Source organism: Alosa sapidissima, chromosome 11, assembly GCF_018492685.1.
Source record: "Alosa sapidissima isolate fAloSap1 chromosome 11, fAloSap1.pri, whole genome shotgun sequence".
Lineage (NCBI taxonomy): Eukaryota > Metazoa > Chordata > Actinopteri > Clupeiformes > Clupeidae > Alosa > Alosa sapidissima.
In genome coordinates this window covers 23614408-23642126 of record NC_055967.1, presented here as the reverse complement: position 1 = coordinate 23642126, position 27719 = coordinate 23614408, and the positions used below count along the sequence as shown (strand labels likewise).

Genomic DNA, 27719 nt, shown 5'->3' with positions numbered 1-27719 from the left:
GTTGTAATAAGAGAGAGTTTCATTGGCTAAAGTAAATGTGTTATAATAAGATAGTGTTTCATTAAATGTGTTGTAATAAGAGAGTGTTTCATTGGCTGAAGGAAATGTATTGTAATAAGATAGTGTTTCATTGGCTGAAGGAAATGTGTTGTAATAAGATAGTGTTTCATTGGCTAAAGTAAATGTGTTGTAGTAAGAGAGTGTTTCATTGGCTGAAGGAAAAAGTAAATGTGTTGTAGTAAGAGAGTGTTTCATTGGCTAAAGGAAATGTGGTGTAGTAAGAGAGCGCTTCATTGGCTAATTGGTCATTTTTTGTCTGCTCTGCACACAGGGGCGTGGCCCATTTGCGGCGGCCATTGCCGGCGCGGTGAAGGACCGTGAGCGTCGGCTGGAGGAGCGCCGCAAGTCCACCGTCTTCCTGTCTGTCGGCACCATGGAGGGCAGTAGCGGCGCGGCGGCGGAGCTGATGGCGGGCGACGTGCCCTCGCTCATCCAGTCGCGCTCCATGGACGAGCGCATGCTGACCCGCGACCAGGTGCCACTGCCACCTCCGCCGCCCGCCCTGGCCCTGCGCCATGCCCCCGGGGGCACCACCTTCATCCACCCGCTGACGGGCAAACCGCTGGACCCCAACTCTCCGCTAGCGCTGGCGCTGGCCGCACGGGAGCGGGCGCTCAGCTCGCAGGCCCAGTCGCCCGCCAGCAGCCCCGAGCCCCGGACTACGCTCGAGTTCCATCCCGAGCACGCACACACCAAAGAGGCGGAGCGGGCGGTCAGCACGGGAGGGGAGGGGGGACGAGACTCGCCCTCCTCCTTCTACTCGGCAGCCAGTAAGGTGCAGTGGGCATCGCCCACGTCGCTGCGGAGGGAGATGGAGGAGCGGCGGGAGGAGCGGGTGGCGCCGCCGCCGCCAGCGGAGGACAAGAAGAGCATGCTCATCAGCGTCATGGACACGTCGCAGCAGAAGACCGCCGGCCTCGTCATGGTCCACGCCACCAGCAACGGCCAGGCCGTGGGTCTGGCACCAGAAGAACCTGCCCGAGCCTCGCCCACCGAACCCAAACCTGCTCCGTCGGCCCCGAGTCCCGATGCCACCACTGCTGCTGCTGCTGCGGGCACCTCCACCCCGACCCGTACCCCCACCCCCACCTCCGTGCCCACGCCGACCCCCCAGCCCCCACCCAGCCCGGCCACGGATAAGACGCTGGCGCAGGGTAGCTCAGAGGAGGACGTGGATGCCTACGGGAGTGTGGGCCTGCCGCCCGCCATGCTGTCGTCCAGCGACGAAGAGACACGTGAGGAGCTGCGTAAGATCGGCGTGGTGCCGCCACCCGACGAGTTTGCCAACGGCCTCTTGGCCAGAGAGCAGGCTGCAGCAGCCGCCACTGTGCCCACGGCGACCACATCACCCACAGCGACCAAAACCCTCGCAGCCAAGACCCCTGCTGCGCCTCCACTCCCTGGCACACCACTGGCACCCATCGCCACGGCAGCGACAGCAGCCAGTGTAGCCCCCACCCCAACCCTCACCCCCACCTCCGCCGTCTCAGGGAAGCCTCCGGAAGGCCAGCTGGTGGCAGAGTCGGCGGCGGATTCGGGCGTGGAGGAGGTGGACACGCGCAGCTCCAGCGACCACCACCTGGAGACCACGAGCACCATCTCCACCGTGTCCAGCATGTCCACGCTGTCCTCGGAGAGCGGCGATCCCACCGCCGACACCTACAGCTCGCACGCCGACGGACACACCTTTGTCCTCGACAAGCCACCAGTGCCTCCCAAGCCAAAGCTCAAGTCCCAGCTCAGCAAGGGGCCCGTGACCTTCAGGGACCCTCTGCTCAAGCAGTCGTCTGACAGCGAGCTGCTGTCCCATCAGCAGGCCTCCGCGCTGGCCGCCGCCGCGGCCGCCTCACAGGCCTCCTCCGCCTCCGGCCTCGGCCTCGGGCTCGGGCTGGGCCTGGCTCTCGGGCCTGGACCCAGCCGGCCCCGCTACCTCTTCCAGAGACGCTCCAAGCTGTGGGGAGACAGCGGGGAGACGCGGGGTGGCGGCGGCAGCCCCAGCCCTGAGGAGGGCAAGCCCACTGTGATGAGCGAGCTCAGCTCTCGTCTGCAGCAGCTCAACAAGGACACGCGCTCGCTGGGCGAGGAGCCGCTCGGGGGAGCCGCTGGCGCACTCGACCCCGGCAGGAAGTCGCCTATCTCCGGCGCCAGGTAGGACGCCCACCGAAACGCCGCCCAGCTTTGGAGGCGGAGGCAGGCCAGAGAGATGGACAGCCAAGAAGCGTGTGGAGTCAGGATCTTACTCAGTTAGACGAACGAGAGTGGAGGTGGAGCTTTGTGTAGGGGGGCTTTACTAACCTAGACAGATTTGTTCAATAGAAACCTGAAATAGAAATTGGAGAAGTGGCTGCTAAGGTCTACAGTGAAAAGAAGGTTGTTTTGCTGTTCAGAGTGATACAAGTGACCCAAGCTAAAGCTAGTCAGCGGTTACATATTGCCAACTGGAAACTGGTAACATTGCTGTTTCCCCCTATAATAAAATCTCTGGAGCTAGCTTAGATAGCTAACAGGTTTAATGTGGGAGCGAGCTAGCTTGGATAGCCAACAGGTTTAATGTGGGAGCGAGCTAGCTTGGATAGCTAACAGGTTTAATGTGGGACCGAGCTAGCGTGGATAGCTAACATGTTTAATGTTGTTCCTCTTTGTTTGGGGTGTAAAGTGCTGAGCTTCAGAAGCACCTGCAGGCGCGACGTCTGCGTCTGCGCTGGTGAGTAGAGCTACAGGCAGACCTAAAGCAGCTGTCAGGCTTAGACGCTTCTGAGGTCCAGTCCCTTAGACTGTATGCCTGCTACACACGCCGTAGATTAGCACGCTACAGAAACCCCAGCGCCAATGCCACAGGTCAAAAAGGGAATACTGAGTCTTTTTTAACTCCTCACCACTTCTGCTTTTGAGATGACTGATGAGCAGATCTTCTCTAGAGAGTAGAGATGAGAGGGTACTTTGTTTTTGTTTTTTTTTCACTTCTTGTGTTGATTTTTTGTTTGTTTTTGTTCTTGAAAGAGCTCTGCTGTTGTGTTCTTGTGCCTCTTCTGTGCTCCACCACACTGAAGTGCTTTGTGTATTTTCACAGATGTGACAAGGCCAACACAGAGGAGAGTAAACCTTAGCTTTAGCCTCTAGGGTAAACCAATCTCATTCTTCTCATGCCTCACGTGCCACTAACCCTACTAACAGCCTCTGCCTCAGTAACAGCGCCCCCTGTGGGCCTCCTCAATTGGGGATGGGTCTGTGCTGCCTGCTGCCTTGTCTGTCTGCTCGGCCTGGTGCTAGGTGTGGCGCTGAATGATGACATCATAGCCCCACAGTGTGGTTCCTCTAGTATTTGTATAGTGAAAAAACATGACTGGCGTTTTAAATTATCATCTAAATGTATATATTAGATGTGTGTAAAAGAACTGATGGAACCAAACTTAGGTGAGGTGGAGTTTGTGTGTGTGTGTGTGTGTGGTTGGGAGTGTGTGTGTATGTGTTTGTGTGTGTGTATGAGAGAGAGAGAGAGAGAGAGAGAGAGAGAGAGAGAGAGAGAGAGAGAGACATACAAAGCAGCAGATGGCTGGAGGCATGCACCATCTCCCCCAGCTCATCACATACCATGACTCTGGCCTTTGACCTTGTCCCACTGAGCCATGACTTGCTGCCATGCTTCCACATTCTCTTAGTTTATCATACCCCTCCAGCTCCATACCCTCCATACCTCACAAAGCTAGACTAGCCTACTGTGTGCGTGTGTGTGTGTTTGTGTGTGTGTGTGTATGTGTGTACTGTATGTGTGTGCATGCAAATGTGTGTGTGGTCGATTTATCCCTGAAATTGAATTAATGTACTGTATGTGCGTATTTGTGTACAATTATGTGTCTGTAGTGTGTGTGTGCGTGTGTGTGTGTCTTAGAGTTGTGCTACTAACATTGACAGAAGAGACTAGCCTAGACTACTAGACAGGTATAAAAAATAATCTAAATAATAAAATAAAATATTGTGCAAAATATTTATTTATTTATGAGATTTTCCTTTTTCTTAGAATATATGTGCTTCCCTTCGAGGAGGGATTTTTCCTTATTGTTTTCACTGTGAGATTATGATAAATCACCAAAAGATTATTTTTTTATACCTGTTTTAGTCAACTTTACCAGCTACTGTACATCACTTAGCCGATTTACTTCAACTAGTCAATATACATCAACTAGTCAATCTACATCAACTACAGTAGTCAATCTGCATCAACTAGTCAATCTGCATCAACTAGCCAATCCAAACATATTATATAGGTTTACATGCTAACATGAAACACACACACACACACAAAATACTCCATAAGCACTCACTTTTTTGTCCATAAGCACCTTTTTTGTTCTGTTAATCATCATTGTCAAACAAGTTCAGTGTGTCTTTTTGCATGTATCTGTGTGTGTGTGTGTGTGTGTCTGTGTGTCTGTGTGTCTGTGTGTGTGTGTGTGTGTGTGTGTGTGTGTGTGTGTGCGTGCGTGCGTGATGGCTTTGCTCATTCCTAATATAGCTCTCATAGACTTGGCTCTCTGGGATCTGTGGTTGTGTATGATTTGTTTGTTTGTTTCTAAGAGTTGTTTTCTTTTTGTTGCTTGCTTCTTATTTGTTTGTTGGTTTGTTTATGTTTTGATTATGTGTTCTGTTATATTTATATCCATTGTCTGTTCTTTCTGCTGCTGCTCCCAGACTCTGAGATTCAGTTATATCCTCCAGCGTATAAACACACACACTCACACACACTAGTGAGTTGAGATCAGATACAAGCAGCAGTACTGCTTCAGAAGCAGAGTCTGGGAGACACACACACACACACACACACACACACACACACACACACACACACTGCCTGGTTGATTTCTGCTGATTTGATTTGAACATCATGACTTTCATTTACCACCTCGCCTTCTCTTCTTCCTCCTCCTCCACTTCCTCTACCACCTCCTCATTCCCCTCCACCTCCTCTTCTTCCATCTCCTCTGCCTCTTCTTTTCTCCTCCTCTTCCTCATCCTCCTCCTCTTCCTCCTCTTCCTCCACCTCCTCTTTTTCCTCCTCCTCTTCCTCCTCCTCCACCTCTTCTTCCTCCTCATCTTCCTCTTCCTCCATCTCCTCTTGTGTTGTTTGGAGTGCTGCTTTGAGCTGTGTGTGATATATAAAATGGTGTTGTTCTGTCATTCTGTTCTGTTCCCTCATGGACTGATGCTAACATTCTCTCTCATGCCTCTCTCTCTCTGCCGTCACTCTGCATGTACGCTCCAATCCGCTGCTCTGTCTAGAACTCAGACCACGCCCAGGAGGGCGGGGCCACTCTGTAAGTGCGCATGGAAACGCTCATGACTCACCAATCCTCATCTAGCCTCCTCCCCTCCCCTTAGGAACGTAGTTAGACTTCCTCCTGATACCCAACCCCCGCAGTGCTGCTCTACAGGCCCAGTCTCCATGCTGAGCACACATGCACACACACACGCACATACACACACACACGCACAGACACGTACACACACACACACAGACACACATGCACCCACACACACACACATGCACACGCACACACAAACGTACACACACATGCACATACACACACATGCACATACACACACACACACACATACAGTACACGCACACACAGACGCACACACGCACACACACACGTACACACACACACACACGCACACGCACGCACACACACACACACACGTACACACACACGCACACACAGACACACATGCACACACACGCCCACATGCACATACACACACATGCACATACACACACACGTACACACCCCTACACACACATGCACACACACGTACATACACATGCCATACACACACACACACATGTACATGCACACACCCACTAACAAATGCACACATACACAGACATGCACATACACCCACACACATGCACATTTACATACACACAGACACACACACACACACACACACACACACACACAAAATGTACTGCAGTAACGTGAAGAGCACTGCTGAGGTGCGGGTCAGCTACGCTGCTGTTGCATGAAGACTGGGCTGGTCACTTCCTCCTCCTCAAGCACCTGGAGATTTCCATTCTTTTTTTCTTTCTTTCTTTCTTTCTTTCTTTCTTTCTTTCTTTCTTTCTTTCCTTCTTTCTTTCTTTCTTTCTTTCCTTCTTTCTTTCTTTCTCTTGCTGTGACTGCTTTTGTAGAAGCTCTGCCCTTTATACCTCTTCATTGCATGTTCTACTCCTCCCTTTTATCAGGCTGTTTTCATTTTGGAGTTTATTGTTGTTTTGTTTTTAAAATCTTTTATTCTTAACTTTTGCTATTTGATCACAAGTTCTTTTTTCTTTTTAATTCCTAAAACCACAGCCACATGACGTTGATTTGACCATGAGCCTCACATTCTGCAGCAGGAAGCTACACATTTTTACCATGGAGGCTAACAATGATCAATCCTAGATCAATTTTACTGATTACTTACTGATTAATGGATAACAAAATTATTTGTACCAACTAACAATGTTGCATCAGTATTACCATAGACACTCAGCATAGAGACTTAGCATGGAGACTAAGCATGGAGACTTGGCGTTCATCTACAGTACTTACTTTCTACTAGTGCACTGTGGAGCAAATGAGCACCATATACTGTAGTTATTCACTATGCACCATGTAGTGAATGAGTGGACTACATCAGGCTCACCACACCAGTGGACTAAATCAGGGGGGTATTCCATCAACGTTGCTAATGAAGGCGGCGCTTAACAGAAATAGCCTGGCTTGAACTAGCGTAGACTTTCACTTGCGACTGAAACAGTTCCTTTAACTCAAGTTAGCTGCATTTTGCCCTTGTTTATTCAAACGAGGCTTAGGTCAGCTTTATGCCTGCTTGAGGTAGAAAAGTTGACCAAAACAGTATATTGACCAAAAGAGGATATATGTTGTAAAACTAAGGGGAAACTAGATGATTTTTATCGATTTACAAGAGCCATCTACAGGATTTTCATTGATTGAAAGTCAGAAAACTGAACATCGAGAGAGAAACAAACAAAAATAAAAAAAATAGATAGTAGCCTATTGGAGAATAATGAAAGCATACATTGATCATGAAAGCAAACAACAATGATCATGGTTTTAAATTAATTGCACGTTTCATTGTCTTCACTCTTGAACAAAACAAGTGAATAAATAAATAGCATAACCTCAAAACAACTTTGGCATAGGCTATTCAAAATTATAGGCTATACGTTCTAAGGGTTCACTCCAAATTATTGTGTAGGTAGGCTATAGGTGAACATAAATTAGGCTAAATGGAGATTATCTTAATTTATAATAGGTTACTGTTTGCAATAAAGTCTCATAGTTTTGTCAAAGTTTTTGTGAAATATTTATCTGAAATGGTCATTTAATATTTAATCTTGACTTCTTAGGCTGGCATAGAGTTGATTTGACATTAATGAACAATAATCAACACATAAAGTAGTTTTAATCATTAGTAGCCTAGGCTATACAGGATGCAGAATTATATCTTTGCTTTATATCAGCTTGATTAAGCTTGAAAGTTAGCCTGCTACAGACCAGGCTCATTCTGTGGCATAAATTCCCATAGTTACCAAACTGGGATTCACGTAAACCACACTAATGGAATGGAACTCTCTCTAAAATTAGTGAGAAATAAGCCAGGTTTAGCCTTTAGCAAGCTTGATTGAATACCCCCCAGGTTAACCACATCAGTGGACTACATCAAGCTAACCACATCAGTGGACTACAGTACATCAGGTTAACCACACCAGTGGACTACATCAAGCTAACAGTGATGAATCAGTGTTACCATAGAGACAAGCTCTTGAGGATTAGCTTTGCACAGACTAACACTCCCGGCTCCGTCTTGCCATATAGTGGTTTAAGTTTACTGTACGGCTACTCGTATGGATCAGTTTTACCATAGAGGAATCCAGCAGTGTGTGTGTGTGTGTGTGTGTGTGTGTGTGTGTGTGTGTGTGTGTGTGTGTGTTGCCAGGTGAGCAGGGAGGTTGGGAATTGTTGGTCTTTAAGCTCTGTAAACGTCTCTCAGCTGCACTCACCCTAATTAGTTTAGCAAAACGAATGGGTTGTGGGCACCATGTTTGGAGAGGGGGCATTACACGCACACTCTCACTCTCACTCATGCACACACACACAAACACACTCATGTATACAGTACATACACACACACTCTCACTCATACACACTCACACACACACATGCATGCAAACACACTCTTACTCATACACACACACACAGACACTCTCTCATGCACGGACACACACACACACACAGAGACACTCTCTCATGCACACAAACACACACACACACATATTCTCACTCTTGCACACACACAATAACACACTCATGCATACATACACACACACTCTTACTCATACACACACACACACATGCATACAAACATACTCTTACTCATACACACACAAACACACACAGAGACATTCTCTCACTCATGCACACACACACACACACACACACACACATTCTCACTCATGCAAACACACACACAAAGAGTCAATCCTACCCGTGCTTTGAGCCTGCAGTTTGTCTGGAGAGGTGAACACTAATAAGTTTAGGAGTCTGATTGCTGTTCACCAATCATGACAGATTATGCCCTCTGCCTCTCAACGAGTGGCAATCTCTCTGTCTTTCTCTCACACACTCTCTCACACTCACTCTCTCACAGACTCTCTTACTCACACACACACACACTCTCACACATACTGTACATACAGTACATACTCTCTCACACACACACACACTCTCACACACACACACATACTCTCTCACACACTCTCTTACTCACACACACACACACTCTCACACATACATACATACTCTCTCACACACACACACACTCTCACACACACACACATACTCTCTCACACACTCTCTTACTCACACACACACACACTCTCACACATACATACATACTCTCTCACACACACACACACTCTCACACACACACACATGCTCTCTCACACACACACACACTCTCACACACACACACTCTCTCTCACACACTTTCACTGTTTCATAGTGTCTCGCCATCCCTCTTTGGCGCACATTATCGCACACACTCAGACACTCTCTCACACACTTACACACATTATCGCACACACTCAGACACTCTCTCACACACTTACACACATTATCGCACACACTCAGACACTCTCTCACACACTTACACACATTCTCTCACACACACACTTTCTCACACACACTCACACACACACATTCTCTTACACACACACTTTCTCACACACTCACACAGTCTCAATGTTTCATAGACACTCTTTGTCCCTCTCTATCTTTCTCTTGCACACTCCCCCACACACACACACTCTCCCACAGACACTCTCACATGCTCTCACACTCTTTCTCACACACACTCTCTCACACACTTACACACACGCTCTCCACACACACTGTTGCCCTTTACTCTCGCACACACACACTCTCACACACACACCCTCACACACACTCTCACACACACTCTCACACACACACTCTCACTCACACACTCTCACTCACATACTGTACTCTCACTCACACACTCTCACACACACACCCTTGCACACACCCATGCACACACTCTCACTCACACACTCTTACACACACCCTCATACACTCTCACTGTTTCATAGTTTTCTTTCTCTCTCTCCATCTCTTTCATCCCTCTCTCCTTCTCTCTCATCCCTCTCTCTCCCTTAGCTCTCTCTCTGCTAATTAAATGAACACAGCTTCCCCAGCTGAGTGACAAATGTGTTTAAGTGGATCCATTTGAGACAGTTAACAATGTCTGAGGCTGCCATGGGGTGGGGTGGGGGGATGGGTGACTTGTGGCAAGCCCCACTCACACAGCCTGATGTACATAGAATTGCGAACGCAGCGTTATCAACGCCATCGCCAAACCGCAGAAACCGCACATTGCGTGAAAACTTTATCTGTTATTGAGATTCCCTGGGAATGTAAAGTGTATTAAAAATAAAATAGATAACAATTATTATTTTTAATAATATTATTATTATTATTATTATTATTATTATTTATCATACCTGTAGCGCATCAGGTAATCAGCGCCTTTCTCCGCCCTCTACCGCAATTTGCGGTGCCCACAACTGAACAGCATCATTCAACCACGAGCGCAGTTGAATGGAGTCAACTGATGACAACATTAAAAGGAATCAAATGTTTAGCGGTCATGAAATAATACAATACATGATAACAAGATGTCAACAAGCAGAGAGACAAGGCAGAGCACTATTCTACTAACCTGACTCTCGCCAGATGAATTTCGTTCCGCCTAGCTCCACTCACATCCATCTGGGACCTCTTCCGTTGGGAGTGATTTCGGCACCAGATTTTATGGTAGAGCCAATCAGGATGCAGGGCGGGAGTTTCATAGATGTGACGTAGCGGAGAAGCGAATGTGAGACTGTTTTGATTCAGACAACAATGCCGGCTCTGAAGGCTTTTGTTGGTGATGACAGACAAGTGGCTTATCCAATCATATGCAAGGATTTTTGATAAGGCCCAGCCTTCTGAAACACCTCTCCAATGGAGCGATCCCAGATGGATGAGTGGAGCTAGGCAGAACGAAATTCATCTGGCGAGAGTCAGGTTAGTATTCTACTCCACTTAAGAAAATACTCAAACTACTTGTACACGTAGACTATGACAGATTTAATATATAAGTAAATATACTCTTTTGATCCCGTGAGGGAAATTTGGTCTCTGCATTTATCCCAATCCGTGAATTAGTGAAACACACTCGGCACACAGTGAACAAACAGTGAGGTGAAGCACACACTAATCCCGGCGCAGTGAGCTGCCTGCTACAACAGCGGCGCTCAGGGAGCAGTGAGGGGTTAGGTGCCTTGCTCAAGGGCACTTCAGCCGTTCCCACTGGTCGGGGTTCGGACCGGCAACCCTCCGGTTACAGGTCTGGAGTGCTAACCAGTGAGCCACGGCTGCCCCCAATAGCCATATCTAGCAGGTAGGAAAGTTTAAGTCAGTGGTCCCCAAACTTTTTCTTCCGAGGGCCAGCTCACTATGCCTGGCTCTAAGAGAGGGCCAGAGACTCGGAGTATATCAGTAACCATAAATAGCTTATCGCTGTGAACAAAGGCAGTCTACCTTGAATCTAGTCTAGTTGAATATTCCATTACATTTAATCTATAGGCTATTGCAATTTAATACCATTGTTATCTGTGTTTATATTGCCATCATGCCATATCAGTGTAAAATGTAGCTCAAATGAAATAATACTAATAATAGCATTCTCAAAACTATAAGCAGGGAGTCCCAAAAGTATATTTTGAACTCTGAACTTTGCATACACAGCTCAAGTTGTGAACAAGCAATATCCTACAAATAATTTAAAGTTCTCAAACTATGAGTTTTATGAAGTGGTGGCAGAAACATCTGAAATGACCACCATTCTAACTTTCACTCACCTGATGAGAACTTTGTGAACTCTGTATGAACATTTGAACGAGTGAATAAAAAATATAAATAATTATACCAGAAAGTTCCAGAATTATGACTTGAATAGAAGTTAGTTAGTTATTAACAATTCATTGATACATTTTCTGCACTGATGCAGTCAGCAGAGGCCTCTTACATTGTTTGCAGGTAGGCCTACTATACATTTCATTCTTTTTTCGATGGCAAACGTGAAACAGCGCCAAAACAACCAACAGTGGACAAAAAGAGTATTACATGTGTACTGTTAAGACCCGCTATAGAGAATGAATGGGGGAAATTACGGAGGTTATAGTTTGACGATGTCGTACTCCCGTGCGGGCCGGATCCTATATACCACGGACATGTTTTGGGGGGCCACCTAAAATGAGGTGGCGGGCCGTAGTTTGGGGACCACTGGTTTAAGTGAATGACATGAAAGTGAAAGTAAGACATTAGAAAGGCCAACGAAAGTTAAGGTTTCTTTTGACAAAGAAGCAAAACTGGTGTTCTGAATACAGATTCTGTTGTCTCTGAGCACTTCTATTACTGATGCATTTAACCACAATTTGGATTACGCCTGCTTTTAAAAGACAGCTTGCAAAACAGACGTACGTTTTCACAGGCAGTTTTTCTAAACACAGGCTTCTCCTCCCATCTTTTTACGCAAAACTCCCACTTTTCCCGTTACCCTCCCATAAATGTATACTATGACACGGAAAAGCACAACTTGCCATTCTCTGCTCCTGCGACAGGCAGCCTGCAGTTTAACTAAAGTGTGTCCTGTTTGTAGGTAACGTTACCATGCCATGCTTTTACGCGCATGTTGCAAGGAAATATGTCAGTACATCCTTCCCAGAGTCTCATAAGGAGCCGCTGCTCTCTGCATTCAGTCGGCTCCTAGCGCACGTTTAGGGCCAGTGCACCAGCTGCCCCATTAGGGGTCGCACAGGCTGTGTTCTAGTGCCCCACTGAGTGTTCTGCACAGGCTGTGTTCTAGTGCCCCACTGAGTGTTCTGCACAGGCTGTGTTCTAGTGCCCCACTGAGTGTTCCATTCACTATCACGCTAACACTGAGACCAGAACTGCTCCATTATGTGGGGAAAGTGAGGGAAGCTGCCCCAGACGCCATGGCAATCTCAGACAGCGTGCAGCGTGTGGGGTAACTCTCTGGGGTAATCTCACAAGGGGCCGGTGGAGGGCTGTTTGGAGTGAGGGGTGTGGGGTAACTCAGGGGTCGGTGGAGGGGTGTTGGGTGTGTGGGGTAACTCTAACACAAGCGGCCGGTGGCTGGTGAAGTGTTGTGCTAGGCTAGCTTTGTGTGCTAGCTGTGTTAGCTGTGTGTGCTAAAGCTCACATCATGCTCTGTCTCTTCCCTCTCTCTCCCTCCACTTCCTATCTCTCTACCTCGCCATCCCTCTCTCTCTCCCTCCACTTCCTATCTCTCTACCTCGCCATCCCTCTCTCTCTCCCTCCACTTCCTGTCTCTCTACCTCGCCATCTCTCTCTCTCTCCCTCCACTTCCTATCTCTCTACCTCGCCATCCCTCTTTCTCTCCCTTCACTTCCTGTCTCTCTCCACTTCCGCTCTCTCTACATTACCATCCCTCTTTTTCCCTCCACTTTCACTCCCTCTCTCTCCCCCCTCGTTATACTCTCCTCCCCTCATCATCTTCCTCTCTTCCTCATCTTTCTCCCATGTGCTCTCCATCTTTCCTTCCCTTTTGCTCTTCCTCTGTCTCCTCACTCTCTCTCTCTGTCTCTTCCCCCCCCTCACCCTCATTCTCTCTCTCTCTCTCTCTCTCTCTCTCTCTCTCTCTCTCTCTCTCTCTCTCTCTCTCTCTCTCCTTCTGTCTCTGCAGACTCTTCAGCAGTCTAGGTGAGCTCCACACCATCTCCCAGCGGAGCTACGGGACCACCTACACCATCCGGCCCGGCAGCCGTTACCCGGTGACCCGCCGCACCACCAGCCCCAGCGGGGGCTCCCCTGACCGCTCCTCGGACCCGCTGGCGCCGCTGCGGGGTTACGGCCTGTCCACCTCACCGCCCCCCTCCGCCCCCCCGCCCCCCACCATCCTCAAGTCGTCCAGCCTGTCCCTGCCACACGAGTCCAAGGAGGTGCGCTTTGTCATGCGTAGCTCCAGTGCCGCCGGACGCAGCCGCTCCCCCTCCCCCTCGCCGGCGGCCACTCCGCTGGGCTCGCCGCTGCTGCTGGCGCTGCGGCCGTTCCACCAGAAGCCGCTGCACCTGTGGAACAAGTACGATGTGGGCGACTGGCTGGAGAGCATCAACCTGGGCGAGCACCGCCAGCGCTTCCAGGAGCACGAGATCGAGGGATCGCACCTGCCCGCGCTCACCAAGGACGACTTCGCTGAGCTGGGGGTCACGCGTGTCGGACACCGCATGAACATCGAGCGCGCGCTCCGACAGCTGCTGGAGAGTTGACCCCCCCCCCTCCCCAACCCTCCGCCGCCAAACACCCCCATTGGCAAACCTGCAGAACGCCGGCCACCTACCAACACACTCACAGAAAACACACACACACACACACACACACACACACACACAAACACACACATGGAATCCCTGCCCGGCTAGCAACATGCTACCCCTTCTTAATTGGCTGCTTTCCTTTCTTCTTTTCCTGCTCCTTCTCTCTTTTGGCCATCAGCCAATCAGAAAGAGTTTGCCTAACCGGATGTTGCATGATCTTAGAAGGTTAGCGTGACGACCGTAGCTTGTGTCATTCCCTATAGGACACTTTAGCTTAGCATCATCCACATCTGCTTTCTCTATCTCTCTATCCCTCTCTCTCTCTCTCTCTCTCTATCCCTCTCTCTGCCTCTGCAGCCGCTGAAGCTCTGACCTGCTTGACCAGACCACTGAGGGTCTCGTTGAAGGAGAATTCAGTTGCCTTTCAGAGTATTTTTTTACAAAGCCCAGCACTGGTGGACACATTGAACTGGACTGCTGTGTGCGTGCGTGTGTGTGTGTGTGTGTGTGTGTGTGTGTGTGTGTGTGTGTGTGTGTGTGTGTGTGTGTGTGTGTGTGTGTGTGTGTGTGTGCGCTGCCTCTGGTACGACGCGTACATGTTTGAGTGGTGTGTGTGTGTGTATGTGTTAGCTGTGTGAGTGTGTGTGAGGGGTGACCACTGTCCTCACACACTCTCCTGACTGTGGTCATGGTGAGTGCATCCAGAGAATGTTTAACCAACACTAGTGGCTTTTTCATAATCAGATGTCTGTTTGGAGTTCCAGAGAGACTGTGAGAGCAGATTTGGAGTTCCAGAGAGACTGAAAGAGCAGATTTGATTCCTTGTGTACTTAGAGAACTTTGAGAATGGAGTGATCAGATGAAAGGAGAGAAACAACAGACCACGACACAAATCAAACGAACTGAGAGAAAGTGCTCAGTCTCCTGCTTCTAGATGAAGTGTAGAAGAAACTGTTTATTCCACTGATAATTAATTCATTTTTACCAGTTATATACATACATATATATATACATATATATTTGAAAGAAAAGAAGTATATAGATATATGATTATAACATTTTGTCATAAATATATGAAAAGAAACTTATATATGGTATTATACATTAATATAAAAAAGGCTACTATGAACATGAATTTTCCCAATGGTCATCCCTTTCTGGACCGTAGCATGAAAACCTGCATCAGTTGTTGATATGTTGACAGATTTGGATTTGATTTTATTTACTGGATTTGTTTGATTGTATTGTTTGTTTGTTTTTGTGAAACCTTGTCTTCCGTCTCCCTTGAGGGTGTCCCAAAGTGACGCCACAGTGAACTCTGACCTCTAATGACCTCATAGCCTCTTGGCGGCTGGGTGTGTTGCCGTGGAGATGCGCGTCGTCAGCGAAGTGCCCTTTACCAGCATGGCATGGAGGAGACGTCAGGCCCCGCCCGAGAGCCCGACACACACTCTGCACCACTCAGCCCAGCTCAGCCCACCAGTCTCTCTCTCTCACACACACTCTCACACACACTCACACACACTCACACACATGGGAGACTGTGAGGGCTGGAGAAAGAGTCCTGCAATAACCAAGGAGCCTTCTGAGCCGAGGAGTAAAGGAGATAATACAAGACTCTGTATACACACACACACACACACACACACACACACACACACACACACACATACAAACACACACACACGCATTAACACTCTTACACACAAACACACACAAACATATACATCTCCACTGTTCTATCTGACCTGCTCATACAGCTTCCAACACACACACACACACACACACACACGCGCACTAGCGCATGAGATCTCCTGTGGCACAAGAGGCTGCCTCAGAAGGGTTTTTAAACACACTCCAGACCAGATCTGCAGAGGCCACTGTGAGTGGCCAATTCATTTGGGCTAAATTATTACCTTTAATAACACGCTTTTTTGCTTTTCTAATTATTATTATTGTTTGTGGTCACTTATGTTGTTTTTTGCTTTTTGTTTTTTGTTCCCATGGTTGTATTTTGTAGCTTGTGAAATTTAATGCTTAGAGGATGACTTTTTTAAACGGTTCACCTAGTCTGAATTTTAGAATGATCAAATCAGCAGAAAAGAAGGACAAACTCCTCTGAAAACTACTTACAGCTGTACATATGGACAGAAATTACAAATATTTGCTTTTTATATCAATTACAAGCAATGTATATACAATAGTTTTCATATAAATTTTTAAAAGTCAAAAAATATATAGATCTATATATGAATGTTTGGCATATATGCATAGTTACCCACCTGTGGAAAAGGGGGAAGATTTTATTCTTTCTATGAACTCTGAATTAGGGGATGATTTGCACAAAATAAGGTGCTAGCATTCAAGCCATCCATCATCAAAGCGCTAACATCCTGCCATGTCCCGCCTCCTACTGTTCAGAAACACACACACACACAGACACACACACTAGCATCCACACTCTCTCACAAACACACACACCCTCTATGCCACGTCCTTTGACCTTTCATCCCACCTAGCTCTGTTCCCTTCTGTGATTGGCCCTTACTGCTTTCATCTCTGCGTTTCATTGGCTATCACTCAAATGTGACGATCACTTAAACTCCAGCCCACTGACACCCAGGGTCCCACCACCCTGATCATCATGAGAGGTCACTGGCTGATACAGGCCGGTCAGTTCCATCCGCTCGGCTGTGTCACTCGTGGTTTTCACAAGAGCTTCAGAATTTCCACTTTCAGGCAACACCAAGTTCCAAGCGCTTCATTCAGAAAGCTTTTGAACTCTGCTTTCTTCCTCTCAATCACCACTCATGATCTGGCATGAACCTGTAAGCTGTGTTTGAGTGTGTGTGTGTGGTGTCGTGTGTGTGTGTGTGTGCCCTGTGACTGAAGCCCTCTACTTTGTAGCTATGGTCATATGAACCCCCCTATATCAGCTAAGGTACAAACACACACATATACACACACACACACACTTCCTTGTGTGTAGTTTACTCCGCCCCTGACCACCAATAGAACTGTGATCCCACATCACCATCCTCCCCATCCCATCCTACCCCATTCAGTCTACTCCATCAGTAACTGCACATGCTGTGAGCGTGAGCATCCATTGCCAAGGAAACAGTCTCATGCCATGTGTGTCTGTCCCTGGTTGTTTTCTGGAGGCTTGTTGGTTTGTTTGTTTGGCTGTGACTGCACCGCCTGCTGTGACTTTACACACCTTACAGCGACACTGTGGCTCATCCTCCCCCATCACCACACACACACACACACTGGCGGCCATCTTGAGCCCCTCCTATGCGGTGCTCTGCTATGTTACTGTGACTATGCTGTTGCCATGGTAAGGCTAAGGAAGAGAGCACACAGCAGCCGGTCACTGGACCAGTCTGGGTCGGACTTGGGCCACATGTGTGGGCCAGAGGAGACTACCGTTATGGAACCCAGAGCTCACAAGAGCAACGGCTGCCCCATTAACAACCCCATGCCCAATTAATAACCCCCATGCCCCCTTAAAAAAAACCCTGCCCAAACACAACCAATCGCCCAACATCAGTACCACTTATCACCCCCCTTCACAATTACCACTAAACTCCCAACATCAGGACCTCTGACTGCCCCAACACACTCCCTGCCCTGTCAGCTGACACACACTCATAATGTCAGAGCCAGTCCAACAGGTGGCACAAATCCACCAGCTGCAGACCACACAGGCTCAGACGCAGGTGACATATTGACCATCCATTTGATATGTGTTTGACAATAGCACACCTGCCCCTAAACTACCTGGGGACAGTTATCTATGAGGAGCTCAGTGTTTAAATCACCCTTAATGCCCCCCCCCCCCCCCCCATGCATACACACACACACACACACATAGAGGGTAGACCTATACTGATAGTGCAGCTGCAGCTTGCGAGCCTGCTGTGGGTATAACTGTGAGATCACTGACAGACACACACACACTAGCATTTACCGTCTCACCAATGAAGACAAATGTGAACCACAATCCATCTAAACGCACCCCCTTGTTTTCCTTGCTTTATTTTTCTTTTATCTATTTATTCAAAATCTCCTGTATGTAATGGAGTGATAGCTGAGAAAAAAGGACAATGTGCCAAAAAGTAAAACTTTTAATTGTTCTTTTTTTTTTTTTTTTTTAAAAAGCTTTTCTTTTGGACTCTTTCTGTTAAGATGTTTAAGCTGTTAGAATCAGCACTATGGTGCCACCTCCTGGGAATCTTGAGTACTGCAGGTTAGCTCATACACTGGATGTACAGCATTGACACTTTTTCGGTGAGAAAAAAAAAGATTCAGATACATTTTTATGTTTTGTAAAAGAATATACAGACCTGATTGATGATTTTATGGTATTTTCATCTACATTTTTATTCATATTTTGAATTAAAGTATTAATGTGATTTTTCGCTTGAAGTACATGAAAGGTGTGACCCCTCTCTCGCCCCACCCTGACCCCCACCCCACCTATGACTCCTTAAGAGTGGCATGCGGTTCAGATCTCTGATGCTTTGGGTTTTAAAGGTTGGACATGGAGATGATTATTGCGTACGTTCACCACATTATGATTATTATTATTCAAAGACCATTTGGGCAACAGGACGAGAAATAGACACATCATTCATTCACTTCAACTTGACTCTGTAGAGTTGCTCATCTTGTTTTCTGATCAACAAAAGCACAATAAATAAAAACATGGTTAGAACAATCAGTTCCCTGTTATGTGTGTCAAAGTCTCTTTAACTCTGAACTGATTCCTCTAGTCTAGATGTTCTAGATCAGGGAGTTGGTTCTTCAGCTGATCTGTTTTTTTTTGTTTTTTTTTGGGGGGGGGGGGGGTCTCTACCACAAACAGTTTGTTCATGATAAATTTGAAGTCAGTTTTAAAGCAACACAATGTAAGTATTTAACCTTAAAATAATAGTGTCAAAGTAATTTTGACGCTACAGTGATATGTACAAAATGAAAAGAAACTCTCACACACACAGCCGTGGCCACAGTGATGCTGGCATGAGATTTTCATTTAGGTACTACTGTAAGGGCTAAAGGGTTTAATGTAGACAATTGAAATCACAAAGAGAAATGAAAAACACCATACCATCAAAACACTTTCTATTTGGTTTATTAAATACACATATTCAGTATTCTGTTTAAATATGATCAGTAAAAATGTATGTTTGAAGCACAGTTCTGGGTGATTTCAGTTTCAAATCAAGTATACAGTACACCACAATAAAACAAAGTATAAAGCACTTGTGCACCACAATAACCGCCCACCTCCCCCCACCCCCCCCCCCCCCCCCCCCCCCCCAAAAAAAAAAAAAAAAAAACCAAAGCCTTTAAAATGTGTTTGGATCTGGAAGTTCCTTCCTTTCACAGCTTGTGCAGTGTGGTCAGATGCTCCGGGGCTACGCAGGACGTTTCTATGACAACAGGTCCATGAAGTATCACGTTGCCCCGACGATGACAGATGCGAGCTGGTCACTATTGCGTGTGTGTGTGTGTGTGTGTGTATTTCAGAACTCGATTTCACACTCCATCACCAGACCTGAACCAACCCGGCTCTCAAGCACTGCAGGAAAGTAGACAAATAGCAGCCATCCTACCACAGCTCATTCTCAGGCATACACACAGCACAGACAGACACACACACACACACACACACACACACACACACACACACACACACACACACACACACACACACACACACACACACACGACACAGAGAGGCAATGATTCAATGGCTGTGGTAGTCATTCATAATTATCCTGAAACCATTCTGTTCGCATCTGTGAGTGTGTGAGATGTGACTAAAACGGAGTTTTCAGCACTTTGCAATCGCAAAAACGAACACGTATATCACACACAAACATTCAGAAACATTATTGCAGTATGATCAAACATCCATACACACTCATTTCACATTCTACACATTACTGCAGTATGGTCTCATATACACACACACACACTCTAACTCTACTCTCCAATGGATGGACAGTGCATCACCATGGGTGTAGAACATGAGCGGAGGTGTTTGAAGCCAGGCTCCACTGCAGCATCTCAACGCATGAAATGGTCAATCCATTGCCACTCTCCTCATAACCACCCACTAATCACCTACAGCCTTTGGCCTCCAGAGAGGTTATCGTGTGTGTGTGTGTGCGTGTGCGTGTGTGAGCTGCCGGTGTTTGTGTATGTCCAGAGATCACGCTGAGCCTGGCTTCTCTTTGGGCTCTTCCTCCTCCTCCTCCTCGTCTCTCTCAGAGTTGCCCTCCCTCTGCTCCAGCTCAAAGTTCTGCAGGACAAGACACACACACACACACAGGTCAGGTCAAACAATATGGGGTTTTCTATGGCCGATTCTGATGCCGATCTATAGAAATCAGGGCAGCCAATGGCTGATCTTTGCTGCCTATAATGACATTATCACACTAGGTTGCTGCCTATAAAATTATCAGACTGGGTTGAATTGATTTTGTCCCCTTAGTTCCCCAGTGGCACTATTAGACTGTTTGGTGCAGTAACATTAGTCAAAACATATAATAACATTAGTCAAAACATAAAATCAAACATATAATAACATTAGTCAAAACATATAATCAAACATATAATAGCATTAGTCAAAACATATAATAACATTAGTCAAAACATATAATCAAACATATATAATAACATTAGTCAAAACATAATCAAACATATAATAACATTATTCAAAACATATAATCAAACATATAATAACATTAGTCAAAAACTGTTTCAACAGTTTCAAACCTGCACATGCCACATCAAAGGAGACAAAGCAAACAGTTTTTTTTTGCTCACCAAAATGCTTAAACTTACCTAAAGGGAAACTAACAACTACCTCGAGTCTATTGGATGATAGTGTAAAGCGTTTAGGACCAAACAACAAGGTTGTTGTGTCAGACCAGAGTATCTCTTTTGAATTTGAAAGTGCTGTAGTTTCAAAACTATCAGTGATATTGACATGCAATTTCAAACTTCTCCACAAGTCTGGCATAGGGGAACCTGTGAATGTTTGGCCAGACTGGGTGATGTGATTAGAAAGGCCCTCACCTCTAGTTCTCTCATGACCTCGTCCATGAAGTCACTGGAGTTCTGCTTGTAGTTCACCGCTCTGTGGATGGCATCTTTAAACACCTGGAGAAGGGGCAGATTCATAAGGCATAAGGCCCTCTCAGATATGTGTGTGTGTGTGTTTATGTGTGTGTGGGGGTGTGTGGGGGTGGGTGTGGGTGGGTGGGTGGGTGTGTGTGTGTGTGTGTGTGTGTGTGTTTATGTGTGTGAGAGAGAGAGAGAGCAGCTGTAACCATTACTCACCTTGACCACGTTAGTCCCATCTGCTGCTGAAACAAAGTAGAAGGGCAGGCCCTGCTTCTTAGCAAAGTTAAAACTCCTCTGGGTCACCTTCATGTCCGCTGCGCACACGCACACACACGCGCACACACACACACACACACTAAGTGTTACAAGTTAAAACTATCCAATGCAGTTTCAGATTTTTTTTCCGCGGAGTTGTGGAGTACATGTATTTTACACAACTGTAGTGAATGCCACTCATCAACAGGGGCGAACTGGCCCTGGCATATTTGACCCAGGCGGCCCTCAAATCAGTCTGGTATACCTAATTAAACACAAAATCTTTGCATTATCCTTCAAATGCATATCTTAGGACTGCATATCTAAGGAACTAAGTGTCATGGAGCACTGAAAGTGGACACATGCAGGCCTCACTGGCTATCTCTCTGACTCACTGGTGGTCAGGGGTAGCCATGGAGCACACAATCTCCAAGTCTAAATAGCAATTCTGAAAGAAGAGTCTGTGCTAGAATGCAAAGTTTCATTTAAAACGATTAAATACATTTAAACTATGTATAATAATAATAATACATTTATTTTTTATAGCGCTTTTCTAGACACTCAAAGACGCTTTTTATACATACTGTAAGTACAAACAAACAGACAAGGTACATGGACAGGGTTACATATTAAGTATAAGTAAGTATACGGTAAATATACTCTTTTGATCCCGTGAGGAAAATTTGGTCTCTGCATTTATCCCAATCCGTGAATTAGTGAAACAGTGAACACACAGTGAGGTGAAGCACACACTAATCCCGGCGCAGTGAGCTGCCTGCTACAGCGGCGCTCGGGGAGCAGTGAGGGGTTAGGTGCCTTGCTCAAGGGCACTTCAGCCATGGATGTGGGCATGGGAGAGCAGTGCTCAACCACTTCCCCCACCCACATATTTCCTACTGGGTCGGAGATCGAACCAGCAACCCTTCGGTTACAAGCCCAAAGCCTTAACCAGTAGGCCACGGCTGCCCCAAATAAACATAAACAAAGAAAAGAAAACACACATGTGCATGGACAAAGCGGAGGACAAAGCTAGAGAGGTGGGCAATGAAAATAAGAAAAGGAAAAGCTGGGAAAGTCTTTTAACAGGAAAAAGCAAGTTGGAAGAGGTGAGTTTTGAGGTCCTGTTTGAAGGATGGTAGTGACTGTTTGATGTGGTCAGGGAGGGCGTTCCAGAGGGAGACGGCTGCAGCTGAGAAGGCCCTGTATGTCATATGTATAGTATACAACGCTCAAATGATACCAGCACCAAACAACTGTATGTGTAAAGAGCTAAATTACCAACAGATTGTGGTAGGCTTTACTGTAATTTATAATTAACAGTTACTAGTTATAGGACACACAAAATGTGTTACCTGTTGCTGGAAATATTTTATTACTGTAGTCTATACTACCTGCCTACATTGCTGGTACATTTAAGAACAATAGCTCCATGAACTAATTCACTTTGCTTGTACATGAATATGACAATGTTTTATAGCCTACATTTATCTACATATGTACAATCTACATTTCAATAAGTCTACAGTATTTTAGCCCATCTGAGACAGAACCCTTTCAACACTCTAGCCTATTTTGACAGAACAACCACTGATGCCGTGGATTCATTGTTGAATTTTGATTGTCTGATGGTAACTGATCAATCTCCTTTGCGGTCAGGATTTGCAAATCGCAGGATTTGCGTTCATTTAGGAAACTAATGTTGCGCTATTTGTTATTGTGATCACAGCAGGGGGTGATCAGCCAAAATGGGAGGGGTCGGGCCTAACAAGAGCTCTTATTGGATCAGTCCAGCAGGCTTGTGCAAAATTCGGAATTTTAGAATGGATCTGCATTCAATTCACGAATTGGAATTTGAGTTGAATTGGCTCCGCCCCACAGGAGGTGGAATTAAATTCATGGAAATTCAAAGCAATTCCACAGTCACACAACAGGAACAATGTGTTGAATCTCACATGCATTCAGTTTTGGGAATGTTACTTTGCACTGTAAGATCGAAGAGCTATTCTTACTTAAAATGTTTAGTTAGTATAACTCAGTTTTTGTCTTTTGTTGATTATGTTGATTTTGCTTTTTAAGATTACTTGGCTAAAATTAGTAATTTAATGTTGAGGTGGAAAAGTGAACATGATCATTTAAATTCAGTAAACTATACTTGAATTGCTTAAGTTTTGCTACACTGTGAAGTTAGTTAGTTAGTTAACCTTACTTAACCTGTTAGTTAACCTTAGTTTAAAAAAACATGCAAACCGATTGCCTTGAAATTACAGACTAATCTGGAATAGGAATTCCAAGTTGTGCAAACAAATGCTTAGGCTACTTTGTGTAGTACACTTACACTAAGGAGAATTCCTATTTAACCTAACTTGGTTATGCATGCATTTGGTTATGCATGCATTTCCAGAATGCCACTGCCCAGGCCCACATATTTGTAAAGATATCACATAATAATCCTTACTGAAATTCAATCTTAAATTACAATGAAGTGACAGTGACACTAACGGTTATATATACTGTTGGTATGTAATTTATGTGGATGCATCGCACCCTATGACTATCCAAAACACTCTAATGCTGTGGGTAGAACATCAGCAACATGTTACATTTGTATATTGTTTTACTACACTCTGAAAGTACTGCACAATGAAGGGGAGACCTCACTATGTACCACAAATACGTGGCACACACCTGGGTTTGTCCAGCGGTTCAGGGAACCCCCTAATCTTTGATGTCCACAGTAAGTCAGGACTTTGTTTTACCACTGCATTCAAAGGCCTGATTTCGGCAGTTCAGTGTATCCATGATGTTGTGAATTGGGGTTGATATTAATATCCTGACCAAAGAGGAGAGTGCCATTTAATGGACAGCCACTAACACCACCATTTCTAGTAGCAACATAAGTTTGCAAGGAAAGCACCCATAAAAATCCTAATCAAGCTTACATTTAGCCTCGGTAACTTAGCAGAGACAGGGTGTATGGTTTCCAGCTACAGATCTATGTCTGACTATAACTGTCAGCACTAGTTCTACTCACAGGTTTGGTCATTGGATAGTCATTGATGGGGTGATGTATCAATGTAAATCACATATCAATTACACAACAACATATAGCCTTTAGTGTCACTGTCACTTTGTTATTGTAACTTAAGATTGAATTTCAATAAAGATTAATATGTGATCCCTTTAACAATATGTAGGCCGGGTCTGTGGTATTCTGGAAATGCATTTTTGTCATATCAGTTAGCTGAACTGTGACATTAGTTAGCACAACTTCAATACACCTGTTGTGTTTAATAAACATACAGTATACTTTACTTGTAATTGTAATGACCAAGTTAGTTGAAATAGTAAATAATTCTGTGCACTGTAAGTGCACTATACTAAGTGAGCATTTGTTTGTACAAACAAATCTGGAATGGGAATTGCAAGGACAATCAGTTTGCATGCTTTTCAAAACTAACAGGTTAAGTAAGATTATAAACTAATTTTACAGTGTAGCACAAACTTCAGCAATTCAAGTATAGTTTACTTGATTGTTTACTTTTCTACCTCAAAACTACGTAACACTCATTTTATGTAAGTAATCTCAACAAAAGATAAAACCTGAATTCTACTTACTAGAACATTTTAAGTAAGTAAAACTATTGTTTTACAGTGTGGAAATATAATTTGTTACTGTTTTAAGTTACAAGTTGTGTGTTTAATGCAATCATATCTGACATATACTGTGAGGCTTCATTGTTAAACACTACCCATAAATTATGTATATGAATTTCTTCGAATTCGAATTGTAATTCTACGTACATCCTGTTTTGACCTTAATTCAAATTCAATTCAAATTCAAGAATTGAATTGGAATTTAGGAGTCATTCTCAATTCAAATCTGAATTGGAAGTTAGGAGTCATTCTCAATTCAATTCTGAATTGTGCACAAGCCTGCAGTCCAGTGACTGTATGGAAAATAAACCAATGAGCCGCTGACTGTCCCTGCTTTGGGCCGATCGTTGGCCAAATTAAATTGATATTATATCGAATGAATGAAATTATATCGGCCCAAAAGGTGCGTCGGCCCACCGGGAAAATGCCCTGTGTGCCAGATGACCAGTCCGCCCCTGGCTTGCACCGTTCCCCCTGGACATGGTGCATGTGGATGTATTTATAAACTGGCTAAGATCATTTCCGAAGAGCCATGTCGACTGATGCACGATTTCATACAAATAGTAGGCTATTGGACAACTATTGTCTACTAAACAAATAGTAGGCTATTGAACAACTACTGTCTACTGTCTACTAAGCTATTCTTGACACACACACGCACACACACACACAACCATGTCCTCTTGGCCACTCACCATCTATCTTGTTGGCCACCACCAGGCAGGGAATCTCTGGCCTGTAGTCCCTCAGCTCCTTGTACCAGTTGGCCATGTTTCTGTAGGTGATCTTCCTCTGGACATCAAACACCTGACACACACACACACACACACACACACACACACACACACACCTGTCTGATATGATGTGGAGATGTGTGTGTCTGTGTGTGAAAGAGTGTGTTTGTGTGTGTGTGTGTGTGAGAGAGAGAGAGAGAGAGAGAGAGTGTGTGTGCGTGAGAGAGAGAAAGTGTGAGTGTGAGAGAATGTGAAAGAGAGAGAGAGAGAAAAAGAGAGAGAGAGAGAGCGAGAGAGAGAGAGAGAGAGAGAGTGTGTGTGTGTGTGTGGATTTACCATGATGCACGCATGGGCCTTGTGGTAGTAGGATGGGTGCATGCTCTGGAAGCGTTCCTGCCCTGCAGTGTCCCAGAAGTCTTTGGGCCATAAACAAACAAGTTACTTTTTTGATTGAGTAATATCTAAAACATATTCCACTATTTCACCAGTCCATAAATTGTAGATTACAACCATCTGATAAAATCAGCCAATCAGTATCCAGCATCTCCCTAATGATCGGACCTCACAACTCTTGACTTTCCCCTTGGGGATCAATAATGTATCTATCTACCTATCTACAAATTCAGACTAGTGTTCCTTACAAAATACCAACTTATCTACAGAGCTCGAGATTGAGTCCACACCTACCTACAAGGATGGTTTTCCCGTTGACTGTGGTAGTGTACTTGTACAAAGTCAGCGCATATGTGGACAGCTGTTGAGGTCGACTGAGAGTTAGTTTAAGGAAAGAATAACTCTTGCCAGTAAACCTTAGTTACAGTGTTGTGGAGTATGTTAAAAACAACTTTTCTATACCATTTATTCACTTAATACGTGCATTTACATATCGCCAATTGTGCATCAAAAGGATACTAGCCATCCATCAGGAATCTCTCCATCAACCTGAAACAATAAGCATGGGTATTCAGAGAGCTATATTAACAGCATGCCACTAGACATGTTATGGCTAGGACTTAAATAACAAAGATAAATCTGTGAAGAGGTCCGAATACATCTGCATGCAGGATGACACAACTGTTGGATACAGAGAACTCCCATCTTACTTGGATTTCCCCACCGCACTGTCCCCCAGGCAGATGATCTTCACACACTCATCCGCATCATACTTCTCCAGGTCCAGCTCCGGGAGCTCGCCTGCATCTCCGGCCATCCTGCCGGACACGCAACGCTCGGAGACTCGCTGTCTGCAGCTGTTCTCGCTTGTGCTTACTGGCTTTTGGAGAGGATTATCCGGAAAGCCAAGCTAGCCCCTAATACTATGAGCAAGCTAGCAACCTACCTCCCTGCTTTACTAGCTAAGTTGGCTTGCTATAACGTTAATAGCTAAGTTAACGTTATTGACCTGGTAACGTAACTGACATAACGTTAAGAAAGCTAACGTTAATACTAGCTAACGTTAACGTTACTGCAGGGATTTTGCAGTGTGCCGTATTGCTTTTAATTCAGCATTCTAAGTTTGATTCACTCATCAATCAAACCAATGATCAATGACCTTATTTGAATCAAACTCTCATAACGTTAATTCTGATAACAAAGTTAGCTCAAATCTAAATCTGCTAATTTTAGTAAGTGGTAGTAGCTTGCTAGCTATCATAGCTAGAATGCTACCTAAGTACAATATATTACCTTTGCCTAATGCACTGTCCCTCCGCTGATGAACGAAAGTACAAATTAATGGGAAGCTCGATGTAATCTGCCTTGAGTAACAACAGAAATTAACAAATCCATTTGTCTAGTTTCAAGCTAAAGAAAGCCGACATCTCTTAACACTCTGGACAACATTCTTGTTCCTATGCAACGCACAGACGCTTAAGAGGAAGGACCCAAGT

At 45.3% G+C, this 27719-nt stretch overlaps 2 protein-coding genes across 9 annotated transcripts in view; one reads left to right on the top strand and one right to left on the bottom strand.

Annotated features, from left to right (window-relative positions):
* Nucleotides 1-17916, top strand: part of shank3a (SH3 and multiple ankyrin repeat domains 3a) — a 217117-nt gene extending 199201 nt beyond the window's left edge. For 5 of the 8 annotated variants that reach the window (XM_042109815.1, XM_042109811.1, XM_042109809.1 and 2 more), the window contains 2 exons: nucleotides 332-2208; nucleotides 13417-17916. In XM_042109815.1, the coding sequence (XP_041965749.1) occupies nucleotides 332-2208; nucleotides 13417-13999 (2460 nt within the window). In that variant the 3' untranslated portion in view covers nucleotides 14000-17916. Of the gene's footprint in view, nucleotides 1-331; nucleotides 2209-3130; nucleotides 3182-5337; nucleotides 5373-13416 lie in introns of all 8 variants that reach the window. The other 3 variants (XM_042109813.1, XM_042109812.1, XM_042109814.1) reach the window with 3 other exon arrangements.
* Nucleotides 17917-19174: 1258 nt separating this feature from the next.
* rabl2 (RAB, member of RAS oncogene family-like 2) lies at nucleotides 19175-27705 on the bottom strand. The gene is made up of 8 exons (XM_042109858.1): nucleotides 26934-27705; nucleotides 26743-26772; nucleotides 26518-26597; nucleotides 26167-26246; nucleotides 25792-25903; nucleotides 21404-21501; nucleotides 21140-21223; nucleotides 19175-20360 (listed from the first exon to the last, which is right to left on the bottom strand). Exons 1-8 carry the CDS (start codon nucleotides 27038-27040, stop codon nucleotides 20271-20273), a joined length of 681 nt encoding a protein of 226 aa, XP_041965792.1. The 5' UTR covers nucleotides 27041-27705; the 3' UTR covers nucleotides 19175-20270.
* Between the last annotated feature and the right edge of the window lie 14 nt (nucleotides 27706-27719).